At 35.8% G+C, this 19,199-nt stretch overlaps 1 protein-coding gene across 1 annotated transcript in view; it reads left to right on the forward strand.

The window, feature by feature from the left end:
* CFAP206 (cilia and flagella associated protein 206) overlaps positions 1-19,199 on the forward strand; it is a 66,960-nt gene that overhangs the window by 2,646 nt on the left and 45,115 nt on the right. Inside the window, exons 2-5 of the mRNA XM_044675384.1 lie at positions 2,176-2,287; positions 4,652-4,735; positions 5,788-5,878; positions 10,568-10,756. Coding sequence (XP_044531319.1) covers positions 2,176-2,287; positions 4,652-4,735; positions 5,788-5,878; positions 10,568-10,756 — 476 coding nt within the window. The remainder of the gene's footprint in view (positions 1-2,175; positions 2,288-4,651; positions 4,736-5,787; positions 5,879-10,567; positions 10,757-19,199) is intronic.

A 19,199-nucleotide genomic window follows, 5' to 3' on the forward strand; every position in this document is an offset into this window, starting at 1 on the left:
TTTTTTCCTTCCTTCCTTCCTTCCTTCCTTCCTTCCTTCCTTCCTTCCTTCCTTCCTTCCTTCCTTCCTTCCTTCCTTCCTTCCTTTCCCCTTGCCTTCCACCTTAGAATCAATACTATGTATTGGTTCCAAGACAGAAGAGTGGTAAGGACTAGCTGAGGGTTAAGTGACTTGCCCAGGGTCACACAGCTGGGAAGTATCTGAGGTATTATTTGAACCCAGGACAAGCTAGGAAGGTTTCAAGTATGGATCTGGTGATGAACACTCTGTTCTTAGAGATCCCATCTTTTACATTCAGAGAAGACTTTTACTGGAGGGTGATGAATTTAAAAAATAAATGGTCAGAACGACTCTTGAAAACTTCATACTAAGATTTAAAGGGGTTTTGGACTATCGTGGGAGGCCTTACCAACAATGTTGAAGCACAGATTCTTGATGTATTCACTGCAAGTAAGGCATTATACCATATGTAGGTAAAGAGATGATGGCCTCAGGGTGCTGAATGAAACATATAGTTTGGGGCATGTCCAATGTGGGAATTGATTTTGCTGGACACTAGAACTATTTGTTACAAAGGTTTTACCTCCCCTCTTTCCCTTCATGACAGGAAAGAAAATAAATGCTTAGAAATTTTTTTTCAAAATGAGATTATGAATAGCTGATCACAAACTATGGGTCTATTCCCTAAAGATGTGGCTAAGTTTAGAGACTCCTGACCAAAGATGGTTAGGCATCAGGCAATGAAATGTTTTTGGTTACTGAAAACTCACGAGAAGCAACTAATTTGTTGTTGGGATCTGTGTTGGTAGGGAAGTATGGAGCTGACTAATGCCATAGATGACATTTTGCCACTCTTCTTTAACATTAGTAATATGAACAATTTTATTTATTAGACCGATGGCAATATTTTGTAAACTAAATGGTACTAAGGAGAGATAGATACAAAAGCACTGGATTAGAAGTCACAAGAACCTAGGTTTAAATCCCACCTCTGGTGCTCACTATTTGTGTGACCTTGGGCAGGTCTCCCTGTACCTCAATTTCTTCATCTATAAAATAAAGTGACTAGTCAGTGATTCTCAAAGTGGGCGCTACCGCCCCCTGGTGGGTGCTGCAGCGATCCAGGGAGGCGGTGATGGACGCAGGTGCATTTATCTTTCCTATTAATTGCTATTAACATTTTTTAAAAAATTAATTTCCAGGGGGCTAAGTAATATTTTTTCTGGAAAGGGGGTGGGAGGCCAAAAAAGTTTGGGAACCACTGGACTAGATGGTTCCCAAATTACCTTCCACCTGTAAATCTGTGTTCCTAAAAGTAAATGGAGTAGATCGCACATATATAGAGGAATGCCATGTTGGTGGAAATTCAGTTTTGAAGATTTTAAGAGACTTATCCTGAAGACATTGGAAAAATGGGTATAAATAGCCTTTATTAACCATTCCCTCTTGCTCCCCCCTCAGGTTCTTTCATGAGAATTGGAGGTTTTTTTCCCCCTGAGAAGAATAATTTCTATGGAGCATTTTTATCCTATGCTTCCCATTTTGACTAGTACGCTAGATGCTAACTTACATGCTGGCTTCATGACTGTGTTGCACATGAGAAATTAGAAGAATTTGAAGGAATCGATAAGTTAGGAATTGTCAAAATTGTCCTAAAAGAAAAGTTTCATTCATTTCTCCAAATTTCTCATATTATAAAATGATTTAACATGTGTAAAATGCTTCTTAAATGTTAAAGTACTATATAAATGCTATCAGTATTGTTAAATGTAATATTAGGGACAATCTAAGATTTTTATTTTTCAACTTTAAAAAAAGTTTCTCTGTTCCTTTTCACAGAGGTTACTGCTTTAGTTTCCCAGCAACTCCACCATCCATCATATACTTTTATGTCAATGATCATATGTATTTATCTCATAAGAAATAGAGTAACATGCCTCAAAGGAACTTTGTAATAATCAACTTATTATTTAAACGATAGGAAGAAATAATTATGTCCTTTATAGTCCACTGTAAATGATATCTCCACAACAATAAAATCGTTCATTAAAAGCTAATGAGGATAGCAAGTTTGTAATTGATAGCTATTCTTTCTTAAATATCATAGTGGAGAGAAAACTGAAGATAAAAATTTTTAATATAAAATTTAAAAATATGATTGTTTTATTTTACCAGGATGGCTGCTTACACTCAAGCTGAATGTGTTATAAAGAATATCATTCGAGAAATAGGACAAGAATGTGCACACTATGGAGAATCTGTTTCCGAAACTCTCGTGGCTTTTATGGTAGGAATAAAATAAACATTTTTTGTATTTAATATTTTATTCTCTTTGAATAATTGTATCAATTATCCTTAGAACCATGTGTAACATATTCCTGGATCACTGCTCAGCTTAAAATATATTAAACGGGCAACAGGCCCTGGAGACAAGAGGTCTTGGGTTCAAATATTACCTCAGACACTTTCTAGCTATGTGACCCTGGGCAGATCACTTAACACCAGTTGCCCAGTCTTCATTTCTCTTTCTGCCTTGGATATGATACTTAGTATTATTTCTAAGACAGAATATAAGAGTTTAAAAAATAAAATATATTGAACAGTGGGGAGTATAATAAAGAAAGAAACATCTTGGAGAGGTATAATTTCTGTATTTAAATATTATTTTTTAAAAAGATCTTATGAATTTGGATTGACTAGACGTCAATTTTCTTTACCTGAGTTGCAAGGACTGTTTTTGTTTTTATATTCCTTGTACTTTGAACAGTGCCTGATATATAATAAATGCTTAATAAGTAATTTTTGACTAAATTTTGTTCTTTTACAAGAAAATTTACTTATTTTTTAAATGTTCCTTGATTCGGTATTCATGTTCTAGTTATCCCTGAACAATAAATGCATTAAAATGAAATATACAAATGTCACTCAATACAAATTTTAATCATGAATTTCACCCTATTTTCCCACCCAATTTTCCAAAGTTTTTAATTTGAGTATAAATTATCAGATTATATTTCTATCGCCTCCTTTCTTGACCTTATGGTAGTATGAATATGGGTAAGCAGAAGCCACAGTTCTGAATAATATTCGAACTGAATAATTAGCACCAACTTATCAAAAGTCAAATGTTGCAACAAGATTAAAGACCAAATCCATACTCTGGTATTCCAGGTACTTCACGATTATCCCTTGTTCCCTAAATGCATTTAATTAATAGCATTTGTTAAATCAACAATCACTTATTAAGCATTTGCTTTGGGTAAGAGAGTGGTGCCAGGGGATATGCCAAGCCTGGAGTCAGGAAGACTCATTTTTCTGACTTCAAATCTGGTCTCAGACACTTACTAGCTATATGACTCTGGGCAAGTCACTTAACCCCATTTGCATCAATTTCCTCATCTATAAGATGAGCAGGACTAGCCACATTCAGAGAAAGAATTGTGGGAGGAGAAACACAGAAGAAAAACAACTGCTTGAACACATGGGCCGATGGGGATATCATTGGGGATGTAGACACTAAACGATAACTCTAATCCAACTATCAATAATATGGAATTAGATCTTAATCAGTGATACATGTAAAACCCAGTGGAATTGTGCATTGGATAAGGGGGGCTTTAAAGGGATTGTGGGAGAGGGAAAGAACATAAAATATGTAACTAGGAGAAAATATTCAAAATTTAAATTTAAATTAAAAACAATTTTAAAATATAAGATGAGCAGGAGAAGAAAATGGCATCCCATTCTTTGCCAAGAAAATCACATGACTGAAAACAACTGAACAAATGCAGCAAGAATTATGCTATGCACCAGTGATACAAATATTAGTAAAAAGAGAGGGGAAATTGGGAGTAAGGGGTTGAGTAGAATTGTGACTAAATCTGAAGCATGAAGGATAGATAGCTAGTCTGACTACTGACTCAAAATGGAGGTTCCAGGAGGAACTCACCATTAGGAGAAGATGGCTGCAGGAACAGAAGGAAAAGGCAAATCAGCCACAGTAGCAAAGTCTGCAGAGTGTGTCTTTGTTTGTGATGTTTCCCTACTGTATAATGCCCTATGGAGGCATATGTTGTCATCTTACTCATTAAAAAAAAAAACAACCCTTACCTTCTATCTTAGAATCAATGCTAATATATCAGTTCCAAGGCAGAAGAGCAGTAAGGGCTAAGCAATTGGAGTTAAGAGACTTGACCAGGAGCACTACAGTTAGGAAGTTCAGATTTGAACCCAAGACTTCCTGTTTCCAGGCCAAGCTCTCTATCTAATGAACCACCTAAATTGCCCTCATTCTACCCATTTTTCCAAAGTTCTATTCAAATGTCACCATGATGTTATATCTGATTTTTCCTATTGGATAATTTCTCCTTCATCTGATTTCATTATCTCCTTATATAGTTACCATATTTGGATTTGTGTTATATTTATCTGTGATATATATGTGTCTTATCTATCTCATCTAGGACTTTAATTCCTTAAGAGTAGGGTCTGTGCTTTATTTAGCTGTGTCTTCCGCTCAACCTTCAGCACGTTGCATGTAGTAGGAGTTTACTAGGTGATGTGTAAATGACAAAACCCCAGTCTCTCAAAAAAACATAAACCAATTTCATCACAATCATCCCATTTGCTAAAAGCTTTTTGCATCCTGTAGGTGAAAGCTGTGGTTTTGGATCCAAGCAATGGTTTCAACATGGATCGAAACCTTACCAGAGCTGATGTTCAGAAACTTGTTAAGGTAATTATAACTTCAGTCCTCAAGTTTGGGGTCACTTTCTCATTCTGTTTTAACTTATAGAGATGTTTCACTAGTATATTAATATCAACCTCATAGCATACCATTAATATCTCTTGATATTCACTTATTCTCTTTGTTAAAGAATCATCAAACTCAATCGTGTTATAATTGTCTACTATTATGATCAAGAGAATTTTTATGATTCAAATTGATACTGTGTGTTTTCTAAGGAGAAAGCTGAAATCAAAATAGAATCATCATCAAATGTTAGAAATAAAGTGGATATACCTTTGGAAATTGAAGAAAGCAAGAATTTGAGACAACTTTGATTTTTCTCATTATCTGTTCATCCTTTTGTAAAAATCAACTTAGCTATCTCATCTGTTTCTAAGCTATAAATTTGATTCTGACCTTCATGGAATGGATGAGAAGTAGACAGTCATAAACTTGTAGAGGAAGTATGTCTTAGGTTTTACACAGATTGGAGAAAGAAAATTTCTCCACTTTCTTACTAATCAATGGCACCAGAAGAGGGTTGAATATATGGACACCCTCCCTGAAGATGTGTGTGCAGGAGATGTTAAGGTCAAGGAAGGGGTAATTAAGGTGGGCATCTGGAGGTTTTCTTGCTAAAGTGATTTGGCTGTAGAAATCACATGATCTCCCATCATTTCCTAGGACCTATTTCTGACCTTTGGAAAGTAGTTTCTCATATGCTGTGAAAAAAAATAGCTGTAATGGTAGCTGACTAGTTACACTGGAATCCAATGGAGGAGCCTTCTCTGACTCAGTAAAGTGTATTTTCCCTGTCAGCTGAGTTGGAAGGGAAGATTTTAGACTAATGTAAAAAAAGTAATTGATACATAAACCAGTGAAGTATTTCATTGTTAACTACTATTCATAGTTTCTTGTTTTCCTTACTATTAGCATACAACTTATTCTAAGAAAGACAAGATCTGAAGTTGTGAGCTTCACTATTTAGAGAAAAATTCCATGTTTCAGAAACCGTAGTTAAAAGATATTCACTCATGCAATCATTTTTTTCTCTTTAGTTATGTGTTAATAGGCTACTGGACAAAAAAAATCCATCTCTGGACACAATTAAAATGCAAGTTTACTTTGATATGAATTACACAAACCGAGGTAATGTATTTGATACCCACCTTTAATAATAATATTTCATTAAGCTATATATTATCATAGCATATTTATAAAATTTCAAGAATCCTCATATCCAACCTTCTTGTTGTTGTTCAGTTGTTTCAGTTCTGTCTGATTCCTTGTGACTCTTTTTGGGGTTTTCTTAGCAAAGATATGGGTTGCCATTTCCTTCTCCACTGCATTTTGCAGATGAGGAATATGAAGTAAACAGAGGTAAGCTCAAGGTCACACAGCTAGTAAATGTCTGAGGCCAGATTTGAACTCAAGAAGATGGATGTTCCCGGCTTCAGACCTTGGCACCCTATCCACTATGCCACTTAGCTGCCCATCTTCCAATCTTGTATCTAATAAAAAATGCTTCCTAAAGGATTCCCTCAAAAGAAGTTGTTCCAATTCTGCTAAAAGACCTCCAGTACTTATGAACTCACTACCTTCTTCCATCAGCCCTTTTTAGCTTTCTGAGGAAGCTTTTCCTTACATCCACCTTAAATATGTCCCTTTGTATCTTCCACCAGCAGCTCCTAATTCTTCCCTCCAGGCTCAAATTGAGCAAATCTAACCACTTTTCCTTTAAATACTTGGAAACCTTCCCTGGCCTTCCCACCCTCTACAATTCTTCTCATCTACAGGCTAAACATCCTCAATTCCTTTGACTGAACTTCATATGACATGGTCTCTAGTTCCCTCACCATCTGGGTCACCCTCTTCTGAATTAACTCTAGCTCATCAATCTTTCCTCAAATGTAGTGTCCAGAACTGAACTTGGGTATGACATGAATATTACAGAGGATAGCAGAACAATCACCTCCATTGTTCTCCACATTATTCCTCCCTTAATGATGTAGCTTAGATCATTAGCTTGTTTGCTGCCATGCCACTGTTAACTCACATTAAGCTCGAAGACCAATCAAAACCTTTAGATCTTTTTCATGGGAAAGGAAGGAAGAGAGGAAGAGAAAGAGGGAGGAAGGAAGGATTAAATTAAATTAAATTAAAAGCATTAATAAGTATCCACTGTGCTAAGTTCTTTACAAATATTATCTCATTTGATCCTCACAACAACCCTAGGAGGTAGGTACAGATTATGCCTGTTTTACAGATGGGGAAACTGAAGTAGATGGAGGTTAAATGATTTTCCCAGGGTCACACAGCTAGTAAGTATCTAGATCCAATTTTGAACTCAGGTCATTCTGACTCTAGGCTCAGCACTTTATCTGGTGGTCCAACAAAATGATTGTCTAGCATTATTCCCCTGTCTTGTATTTGTGATGATTTTTTTAAACTTGAGTAAAGAACTAATTTACATTTATTCCTATTATACCAAATTTCATTTTATTTAATTCGATACATGACTTGCTCTGGGAACTCATTATTCCTATATTACCCCCACCTATCAATATCTTTGGGGATTTGGATTCAGTTGTCCTATATGCTTACCATTCCTCTAAATTTCATGTCATTGGGGGCAGTTTGGGGACTCAGTGGATAGAGAGCCAAGCCTAGACATAGGAGATCCTGAGTTCAAATTTGACCTCAGACACATCCTAGTTGAGTGACCCTCATTAACTTAACCCCCATTTCCTAGCCTTCAACTCCCTTCTGCCTTGGAACTAATACACAGTATTATTTCTAAGATGGAAAATGTTTTTTTTCATGTTATCTGCACATTTGAGAAACATACCATCATTGCCTTTATCCAAATCATTGATAAAAATGTTAATTATAATTAGCACCACAACAAGGATAAACACCTGGGACACTTCTGAACACTTTCTTCCAAGTTCTCTTCATTCAGTTCTTTGGATCTATTCATAGAATTTATTCTAAATCCATTCAACTCTTATCTAGCCTTTACCTGTCCATTTTTCCCATTTGCTAAGTATACAATTCTGTAGCATTCCCTGAACCACCAGACCAGTTTGATCCTAAGACAAAAGGTAAGGGTTGTTGTTGGTGGTGAGTTTTTTTTAATAATATGTTCCAGAATTTTGATGAGGATAGAAGTATGATTTGATGGTTTGTGGTTCTAAAGTTCTATTCTTGTTTTTTTAAAAAACCAAAGTATCTACACCACTTTATGTGCTGCCAGTTGGATGCTTCTACTTGGAAGACCTGTTAGCATTTCATACTCAACAAATCCAAAATGGAACTCATTGTTCCTCCAAATTCTGCCTCTCTTCCAAACTTCCCCATTTCTGTTGAGGGCACTACTAGCCTTTCAGTCACTTAACATTTTCAACCTTGAAACCAACCTTGATTCTTTCCTCTCTCTCACCTCTTAGACTGAACCAGTTACCAAGTGAGAACGAAGGCAGCTATAGCTCAGTGGTTAAGAGTACTTGACCAGGGAAGGGATTTGAATCATTTCTGCTTCTTGCTTTGTTGATTCTCACCCAAATGCTCTCTGTCAAATTTCCTGGACTCCCTCTGAGTATATCTTTGTAATAGTGTTGATCATTCCCACCTTCTCTAACTCCTTTTTATCGATTTTGTTTCTCTTGAAGAAGTTATAGCTTTTACAGCTATGTATCAATAATAATTCTCTTCCTTTCATATCCCACCGATTAGGTCAAATGCACCTCGATATTACGGTTCCCCTTCACCCTTTTATCACCCATTCTTTATACATTTGTTGATAGAAAAGCAAATTTAAGGTTTTTTATTACTAACTCTCTTTTTGGCTATTGTGGCCTTTTCATTCCTGGTCTTCTCTTTTATTCATCCTATGTTGTACTGGCTATTTTTTGCAATAAGAGAATTCCCATAGCCTCCCCATCCCCACTTCCCTTTTCACTGTAAAGTCTATGTTATTGGATCCACTGGATTTGGCAATTATTTTTCCTGGCCCTTCTTAGTTGCACTATTCCCTGTATCATCCTCTATTTAAAATCATAGTTTAGAAATTTTGCTCTCAAACACTGTCTTCTTAGCCACCTGTTCATTTGTCAAAGCTTCCTTTCTTTCCTGAATTCCCTACTTGCAAGCACCAGGAATAATGAAAATACTACCTGTGCCCCAGGTCTTTATTATTTCTCCTCCATATTTCATCATCTTTAGCAATGTTTCCTAGACTCCTTGTTGTTGATCAGTTGTTTCAATCGTATCTGACACTTTGTGACCCCATCTGACATTTCCTTGACAAAGGATACTGGAGTGTTTTGTCATTTTCTTCTCCAGTCCATCTTACAGATGAGGAATCAGAGGCAAACAGGGTTAAGTGACTTACCCAGGGTCACACAGCTAGTAAATTTCTAGGGCCAGATCTGAACCTAGGTGTCCCACTATCCATACGACTTTGAACAAAGAAGTTAGACACCTCTCCTTGGTTTCCTCATCTGTAAAATAAGAGAATTGTACAAGTCATATAATCTCCCTGGGCTTTAATTCCCTTATGAAATGAGGGGATTTGGATGAAATGGTTTCTAAGGTCAATTCAAGCTGTAATTCCCTCCTAGGGTATGCTGGAGCTGGCTTATACCTGCAGGAGTATATTGTTAAATTTTCAGTGTGAATATTCACACTTTAGAAATTGGTAAATGGTACAAATTAGGACTTGATTTGTTATTTTGTTCATTGTCTAGGCTTAAGAAAGTAATGGAGAATATATTAATAATGCAGTTTAAACTTAAAAGTGTCTTAAGTATACCCACCCAGCTAATTGTTAAACATTTACCAGCATGCCATTCTTATGATGATCTCACTGTTTAAAGAGTTAAGTTACATGATCTCGAAAGTCCCTTTTAGTTTCAGGAGCCTATATCCCAATGATCTTTGACTTATATACGATAATTGGTATTATTAATTATGAACTTGATCAAAGAGAATAGATAAGTGACAAAACAGTCTGAGTTTCTTGCCACATACACTGCCTGAATAAATAGTAGAATGATGTGATTTTATATTTTTATTAATGTTCCTCCACAGAGATTGTCTTTTTTTCTTAGAGCTTCCATTCTTATTTGATAGAGTTTTCTGAGTATTATATGACCATCTCCCACATTGTACAGAGAGCCCTGAAATTGGAATCAGAAGACCTAGATTTAACACTCAGCTCTGATATTTGTTAGTGATAAGGGTTTTACTTCAAAGTTCTCCCACATCCATTTGACCTTTGAGTAAATTACTTAACCTCACTGGACCTCTGTTTCCTCAATTATAAAATGTGGATCATAACACTACTCCAAAAAAATAGTACCATAAGAAAATGCTATAAAATGCTATATAAATTCAAATCATTATTATCTTGCCAAAATACATCAATTAAATCACAATGAAGAATAGTCTGGTAGTGACATCACCTTGAAGTTGATTTTTTTTGACTGCATGGTTTGTTTTTACTTTAAATGATAAGGATTAAGAAATATGATGTTAGGGACCAGCGAGGTGGCTCAGTAGAGTCAGGCCTAGAGATGAGAGGTCCTAGGTTCAAGTGTGACCTCAGACCCTTCCTAGCTGTGTGACTGAGGCAAGTCATTTAACCCTCATTGCCTAGTCCTTCCCACTCTTTCACCTTGGAACCGATATTTAGTATTGATTTTATGATGAAAGATAAGGGTTTAAAAAAACATTAGTGAGGAAGGAAAAAATGCCATCACCCCATCTCAGTTTTGATGTGAAAGAAGGAACTAAAATATTAGTTATGTGAAAGATGTTTTATTTTTCCTTTTCCAGGAGAGTTCCTTGATGAACATCATCGAGTCCTAGAATCCAGACTAGGCATCGTTAGCAGAGAAATCACAGATAATCGGGCCCGTACTCGAGAAGAATTAGAGAGCCTTTACCGGAAGATTGTCAGCTACATTTTACTGCGTTCTGGTCTTGGATCACCTACTGATATCAAAGTTGTCAGAGAGGCAACAGGTGAATAATAAAAATCTTTTACAATCTTTGGTGGTGGGTGGAGGGAGTGGTTTAAATTTGTTTTTATAAGTGCTCAATTTGAAGTCTTAGGGAATCTTATTTATTCACAAAAGAAATAGAAAATAAAAGGAAATGAAAAACCCACCTTTTACTGCTCTCTCCGAAAATATAAATTTTAACCCCAAAAGATTCATCTCTAGAATGTAAAATGTTGTTGTTGCTCATTTTCTTAGAGACATAGATACTTGAGCATTTGTTATATCATGCTAGAGGAGAGCACTCACAGTCAGGAGATAACCAGGGTGAGAATTATCTTATCACTTGAAGTGGGGTGAGAACAATAATATCTTACTGAGTATTTTATTATCAGGAATCTTGTCCCCCTACTTCCATCTAGTTAAACGTAAAATATATGGATCAAACTTTTCTTTGCTATTTTGTTGGTTCCATGGTTTCATCAGAGTGTGTATCCTCTGTTGTTGTTCAGTCATTTTTCAGTTGTGACCTTATCTGGAGTTTTCTTGGCAAAGATAATGGACTGATTTGCCATTTCCTTGTCCCCTGAATTTTGCAGATGAGGAATATAAGGTAAACTGGGTTAAGGTGACTTGCCCAGGTTGGCATTCTATCCATTATGCTACCTAGCTGTCTACCTAGCTCCTTCATTACAAACTTGAACCCTTCCATGCTTTTCCATCCTGGACGAGTCTTATTTGACTTTTCCTATGAATTATCCCTAAAAGTTCAACCCATTGTTTTGAGGACCTTCTTTTTGTCCTTTTAATAAAATCACAATGTAGATATTCTTTTACTGTTTCAGTGTACTATTTGGGTTATTGATTTGTCATCTCATTTCTATTAAATAACCAGGTCACCTATCTTTCTAATCAGCTATATCTGATTAGATGTCTTCTTTTTGTTTGAAAATTATAGACCAATTTTATTAATTAATATGGATGCAAAAATCCTAAATAAAATACTAGCTAGGAGACTACAACACTACATCAGAAAGATTATACACTGTGGCCAATGATACAAATAAAATTGATATAGAAGGATATAATTAATGATATTAGGGTTTTATTGTAATCCATACTGATAATTTTAAAAAACTGCTTGCCTGCTAAAATCTAATTCAAATGCCCTGCCATACCTTCCCCCCTGGCTGCTTCCTAGGAAAGAAAGCATCCCAATCAAGTTCTGAGACTTTATACCTCTGTCTACATAATCACACTTCCTGCCCACCTGTATTACACAAGAGAAATTATGGGAAATGTAGTTTTCAAGTCCCCTAAACATCCATAGGAAGTTTATACCAGAGACCTCAATATTAAGTTCAAGGATCCCAAATTTTCAATATCATACCAAACAGGATTTATATGAGGAATACAGTGATGGTTTAATATAAGGAAAACCATCAACATCAGATTAATAACAAAAGTAATAAAAATCATATGATTATATCAATAGATGCAGAAAAAGTCTTTGATAAAATGCAATACTCATTCTTATGAAAAACACTTGGGAAGCATAGGTATTAATGGGATTTTTCTTTTTGATTAGATGTCTATTACTCACTTCATTTCTAGCATGTGAGTTATCATTGATAATGTGGCAGCCTCTTTATGTTTCCCATGCATTTTTCCATTGCTCTTTTAGGTATTTGGAGTTTTAATTCCAAGATTCATGACTCTCTAGAATTACCAAAAGAATATCAAAGTTAAAGAGAGAAGTCTTTATGGAAACAAATGGTTCATGTTCATTTGAAAGAACTTCATAATTTCCTTTTTTTTTAAGACACTTACTTTCCATCTTAGAATCAATACTGTGTATTGGTTCCAAGGCAGAAGAGTGGTAAGGGCTAGGCAATGGGGGTTAAGTGACTTTCCCAGGGTCACACAGCTGGGAAGTGTCTGAGGCCAAATTTGAACCCAGGACCTCTCATCTCTAGGCCTGGCTCTCAATCCATTGAGCCACCTAGCTGCCCCCTGAACTTCATAATTTCTTAAATGTGATTTTTCCTAATCAGCTAGCCCTACTTATTTCTGGGCCTTACTTGATTTCTTTCCAATAGCACCTGTCTATAATACACACACACACACACACACACACACACACACACACACACACACACACAAATATATATATATACCCATTGATAGATGAATGCCATGGATTATCTACATTAGCTTTATTCCATCATATGGGGAACATGAGAGGGCTATTTTGTTTGCTTTTGTTTTTTATAAATCAACTTTATTTTTCTAGTATGACTAGTTATAGATTTCTCTTTCGTATTACTCTGGATTTTGCTAAATATATCATGCTATTCTAGGGCTTGCTGCAATAAATTCAATATATGTGAATGATCCCATTTGGATACATCAATAGAGTGGGCATTTGTTCAAATCTCACATAGGACTTCTTCTGTTATGCCATTAAACAGATGATGAATATATATGTAATGTGATGTTAACATACATTGGATCACTGAGCAATTACCTCCACAACCCCAACTGTTATAGTATCCTATATTATTTCAGGGTATTCTTTGATAATGATGGCTTGTTGGGGAAGAGCCTTCAAGGTAGCTTTGATCTGCTAATTCTTTTAAAGTACTGACTATGTTCTTTTCCATCCTTTTGGAGTTTTCTCTTTGAGATATCTTGAGAATGAATACATAAACAATTTTTAAAATGTTTTTACCTGAAGCCTAGATTTTTTTTCTGTATCTTTTTGGTCAGGTCCAGCTGCTTTTTCTGACTTTATCTCCTTACTTGCTATTAAAACTTCTTCCCATAATACATCAGATATTGAAGTTGTAGAATCTCAATATAGAATAGAGGTTGCATTAATGTCACGAAAGATAATATATCACTAAAAATGCCAGTGGGTATATTCTACTGTACATGTATTTCTTGCCCTCTTTTTCTGCCTTCCTCTACAAAAAATACGCTCAAGACCTTAGATGGATTGCATTCCAATCTCTTTGCTGACTCATTTCTCCTTAATTGCTTTTTCTTTTTTTCTGAATTGGTATTTGCTCATTAATCTCAGTAGCATCTCACCATTCTCCTCTGTAATATGTTAAATATAGTATTGACAACAAATGGTCAATCAGTCTCCATAAAGATAATTGCATCTTATCTGCTAATATCTATTGTAAAGGAAGCTGATTGACCATTTGATAAAAATATTTATTATAAGTAGATGCCCTGTAAAAGGGTGAAAAAAAAAGTGAAACCAGTTTCACTAAATCTTTTATTTGCCTCTCAAAGAAGAACCTATGAGCTCTTCTTTCACTTAGGTGCCGTTCCTTTATACTCTGTGGTTTCATTTATAGCTCAAATCAGTATTGATATTGTTCACTTCTTATAATACTATGCCAACTCATTGATCATAGAAAAATTACTGCACTTTAGGAGCAGCAAATATTTGCAGACAGCATTAAGGCTATCTTTACAATTCTTACTAACTTATGCTTCCATTTATGTAACTAAATTCTGTAACTAAAACTGAAGAAGGGAATTTTACAGGGATGTGGACTATTTTGTATTTTTATTCATTTTTCAGATGATCATGGCTAATATAAAAACATGTGGTGTCCATATATAATATAAAAATGTAATATAGAAGCCAGCCTTCTGATAATGAGCCTTTCTATGCTTATCTAGTTCACACATTTCAATTCCACAAACATTTACGAATTACCTACAGGAAGCAAAGTACTGTGGGTAGGAATTAGTAGAGATACAAGGTTAGATAAAATTAGTCTTTGCTTGAATGGAGCTTTATTCTAAAAGGGAAATAAATTACTCATATACACATAACTATAACAAACAATATCACATAGCAAGTACACTAAAGAGCTGCAAAACAAGATGCTATGGAGTTCTGTGGTAGAAAAGATTGTTAAGTGACAGGGAAAATCAGAGAATGCTTCTTGGAGGACGTATTTTAATTGAACTGATGTGAGTGAGAAAGTGAAGAGAGAGAAGGGAAACACATTCAAGGCATAAGGAACAGTGTTAGCAAGAGCACGGGAGTAGGAAAATACAGGTTTTCTTTGGGTGAGAAAGTAACCTAGTTTTTCCATACATAAAATACTACACGTATGAAGGCAATATGAGATAAGATTGGAAAAGCAGAAAGAGACTATTGCTAGATTATAAAGGGCTTTAAGTGTCTTGATAAGGAAGTTGGACTTTATTTGAGAGGTATTAGGGAGCCATTGAAAATTTTTGATGAGAGCAATGGCACGACTATAATCCTTAGGGTTAGATACATGATTTGTTAATAGGTTAGTGTTTAATACTACAATGCTTAGTATATAAGTAGGTGGTAATTGACTGAAACCTTTAAACTTTATGGCATCTGCCAATACTTGTGGGATTGCACTCAGATAGTATAGGGCTATGATGGTGAACCTATGGCACACAGAGACCTTCCTGTGGGAATGTACATCTTCACCCACAAGAGTTAGTTATTAGAAAGGCAGAGGGACTTGGATGGAGCTTCTCCCTTACCCCTCTCCATCATGCCTCTCTGCCCCTCTGCCCAGCAGCCCAGTGGAAGCCCTGACTCCCTCCCCTGAGCAGAGCACTCGGGCCTCTCCCTCCTTTTCTCCCTTCCCTGTCTGGGGTATAGAGGTGGTGGTGGGGCAGGGCATGCATGGCACATAGTCTGGGGGTGGGGCGTGGCACAGACTCTAAAAGGTCACCATCACTGGTATAGGGGATAGATCTGAACCAGCTTCATACTACAATGAAATATCAAAAATAAGAATACTATCCTACCTCCATTATAGCCCTCTTAATCCTCATTGTAACATGGCGTTGAACCTGGATTCTCAAAAGCTATACCAACTGACTATGCTCTGGCAGGTCTAAGGGTATATTGGAGCCAGCCCTAACCTACTTGAACAAGCTAATTATTAAAATTTCAATGTAAGCATTTATACCTTGGAAATCAGGAAATGGTACAAATCAGTGCTATTCTTTATTGATTATCTAGACTTAAGACAGTGATAAAGAAAATGTTATAATGCCAAATAATCATAATTGTATGTTGTGTGTACAATTATTTTTCCTGAGAGCTAATGGCTAAATATTTAGTAGCACAGCCAGGCATTTCCTAGTAAGCTAGAAAGTCTTTAGGTCTAATCTTGTTAATGGCATGTATATCAGTTATCCAAGTACAGGTACAGCCTAGTTAAGTTCTGAAAAGTATTACCCACCAGATTGGTTCAGAGGGTGATGATCTTTTTTGGCCACAGCAATTCACAAGACTACCTACTAAATTATAAAGGAGTCGTGATTTGAGGTTTCAGAAAGATTGACCTAACTGGATGAACACACAGAACTTTAAATTAGTGAAATATATATACTATAACATAGTATATGGATAAAACTACATGGAGGAGGCAGATATGGTATGGAGATAAAAAAAACTATTAAAGTAGGATCTCATTTTAAATTAATTCAACACATGCAAATTCAAGTATATGCAATTGGCAATTGAAAAATATCAAAGCAGAAAAATATCTAAAACAAATTAATTACTTGCTAAATCCATGCCATTTTCCCAAAAGGAATAAAGTCTTGTAGCAGTTTGCCCAATCACGTTCCTTCTCACTCTTAAGAAGCATTACTGTGAATCATCATATTGTTTTGCACCAAATATTAGTTCTTGCATCAGTCTGTCCTAAATTTTTGCTTGTAACAAGTCATGTCCCCATCAGATCATGTCTCCATGATCAAAGGGGAAGACAAATTTAGATGGCAAATTGAGATGCATGTGTACTCTAAACTTTAGGATATAGGATTTCAGAAAATTCAGAGAAAAGATATCTGTGATTCCATGGACTGAACTTCTCAGTTCATTTAGATTTGAGTCAGCTCAAGAGGAACAGGAAGCTCTAAAGAGTGAAATCCTTTATCAATCACCAGTGATTCTGATGAAGAGAGAGAGATGGAAAAGTTGTCTAAAATATGAATGTTTTATGAGGAAAGCTTTCTACTGGATTCTTCTTTTTTTAAAAAAACATGTAAGAAAAGATGGAAGTGAAAGCACTTAGCTAAGGATGAAGATAAAAATGGCTCTGTAAACACAATATCAATAAAGTTAAACTTGCAAAATACTAAGGATAAGAAAGCCTCTAAGGGGAGGCTTTCTTTTTTCTACATTGAAGACGAGAAGAACAATTGACTTATAGCTTGGGATGGAAAAGATGAATGGTCAAAAAGGAAAATAAAAAGCAAACTATGCAACCCTTTTACTTCCTCTCTAACAAGGAGAATAATAATCAAACTGGAAATGATGGAACAAAAACTGTTGAAGGAACTGGAAGCCAAAATAAATGAGGAGTTGGTCAAAGAACACTTTCCTACCTTAAATGAATTCAAGTCACTTGACATGGATGAATTCTTTTGAAAGATATCACCTATTTGATAATTTCTTCAAATATATACATTTTCCTTCGTGGATCAGCTTGGTGTCATTACTGTTATGGGTGAATTTGGGAAAGATGTTAGGTTAAAGGGGATTTGGAAGGGAGCTTGTCAGGGACTTGCTAGGTAGATAATATGAGTTGCAGGTAGGATGTAATGTTGAGATTCAGGATATAATATGAGGCTGAAGTCAGGGAGTATAACACTGAGGTAACAAAGATCTCCAGGGGAGGATGAATTAATCTAAACAGGCAAAGAACAGCAGGCGTTATAAACTAGGACTTAGACTAAAGACAAACTCAAGGGAAATAGACTGATTGAAGTTAACTACAGTCTTTAGTTAATTTCACAGGAAGGGACTTGTTTGAAGTTACACCTTCCTTCAAGATGGATACCCTGGCTTTCCTTCAAGCCCAGAGTATGTTGATTCTATTCTTCTTCTTCCCCTTTCTTACTAATTAACTGACAAAGTAACTAACAGGTCTGTTTAAACACAAAAGGGGTTTATTGTCTTCTCAGGTTAAAATTTCAGGTAAAAGGAATTAAAGGAAGCCCTAACAGTTGCTTAAAGAAACCTCAGGTTGGGGAAGGGAAGCAGAGATGGGGTTTGAGCAAGGTCCTGCCCTGACTCAACTCTCAAGGTAATCTTGAAATCAAAAGGGATTATAATGATGACTACCTAACCTCTCTAGATAAAGTACTGCAAGAGTATAGCTGAACCCTCACAGATTTGAAACTACTCTCTGATTTAATCTCTTTATTCACTCCTCACAGACATTTAGGTAAGGGAAGGAAGGTAGGGAAATGAGGTAGAGTATGGAGATAGAAAGGGTTTATCTAAATTAACAAATCTCAAATAAATACTTCAAAACTAGGCTAAGTTTCAATCTCAAGCAGGAGAAGAAGCAGCTCAGCGGGCCCTGGTTTTCTCTCCACGAGGTCCCAGGTCCAACTGAAACTTTCTTCCAAGATTCTAAACTCTTAACTGACATTAGAATTCAGCCAAAGCCTGCAAAAACTGCTCAGACTCCCTCTCTCTGTACTACATTACATCCCAAGTCCAATTGTAAGAGATAGAAAAATCCCATATGAAAGAACTGTAGATGATCTAAAATATCTGGGAGTCTGCCTGCTAAGACAAACCCATGAACTATATGAATACAAAACACTTTTCACACAAATAAAGTCAGATCTAAACAATTGGAAAAACATTAATTGCTCATAGTTAGACCTATGAGCAATATAATAAAATGACAATTCTACATAATTTACCTATTCAGTGCCATGCCAATCAAACTACCAAAAGATTATTTCATAAACCTAGAAAAAATAATAAAATTTCTCTGGAAGAGCAAAAAACCAAGAATATCAAGGGAATTATTGAAATAGTATGAAGGAAGGTGGACTGGCTGTGCTGAATCTGAAACTATGTTATAAAGCATCAGCCATCAAAATAACCTGGTACTGGCTAAGAAATAGAGTAGTGTATTAGTGGAATAGATTAGATACTCAATATGACCATAGTCACCTAGTGTTTGACAAACCTGAAGAGCTAAGCTTTTCAAAAAATTCACTATTTGACAAAAACTGCTGGGGAAACACTATGGCAGAAACCAAGCATAGACCAACAACTCTTGCTGTGTACCAAGAAAAAGTCAAAATGATTACATGATTTAGAAATAAAGGATGATACCTTAAACAAATTAGGGGAGCACAAAATAATTTATCTCTCAGACCCATGGATAAGGGAAGAATTTATGATCAAACAAGATATAGAGAACATTACAAGATGTCAAATATACAACTATGACTACATTAAATTGGAAACGTTTTGCACAAATAAAATCAATGCAGCTAAGATTAGAAGGGAAACAAAAAACTGGGGAAAAAATTTATAGTGGCTGACTGTGACACACACATACAGAGAGAGAGGGAGAGAGAGAGAGAGGGAGAGAGAGAGAGAGAGAGAGAGAGAGAGAGAGAGAGAGAGAGAG

The sequence above is a fragment of the Gracilinanus agilis genome, chromosome 4, assembly GCF_016433145.1.
Source record: "Gracilinanus agilis isolate LMUSP501 chromosome 4, AgileGrace, whole genome shotgun sequence".
In the NCBI taxonomy this organism is placed as follows: Eukaryota; Metazoa; Chordata; class Mammalia; order Didelphimorphia; family Didelphidae; genus Gracilinanus; species Gracilinanus agilis.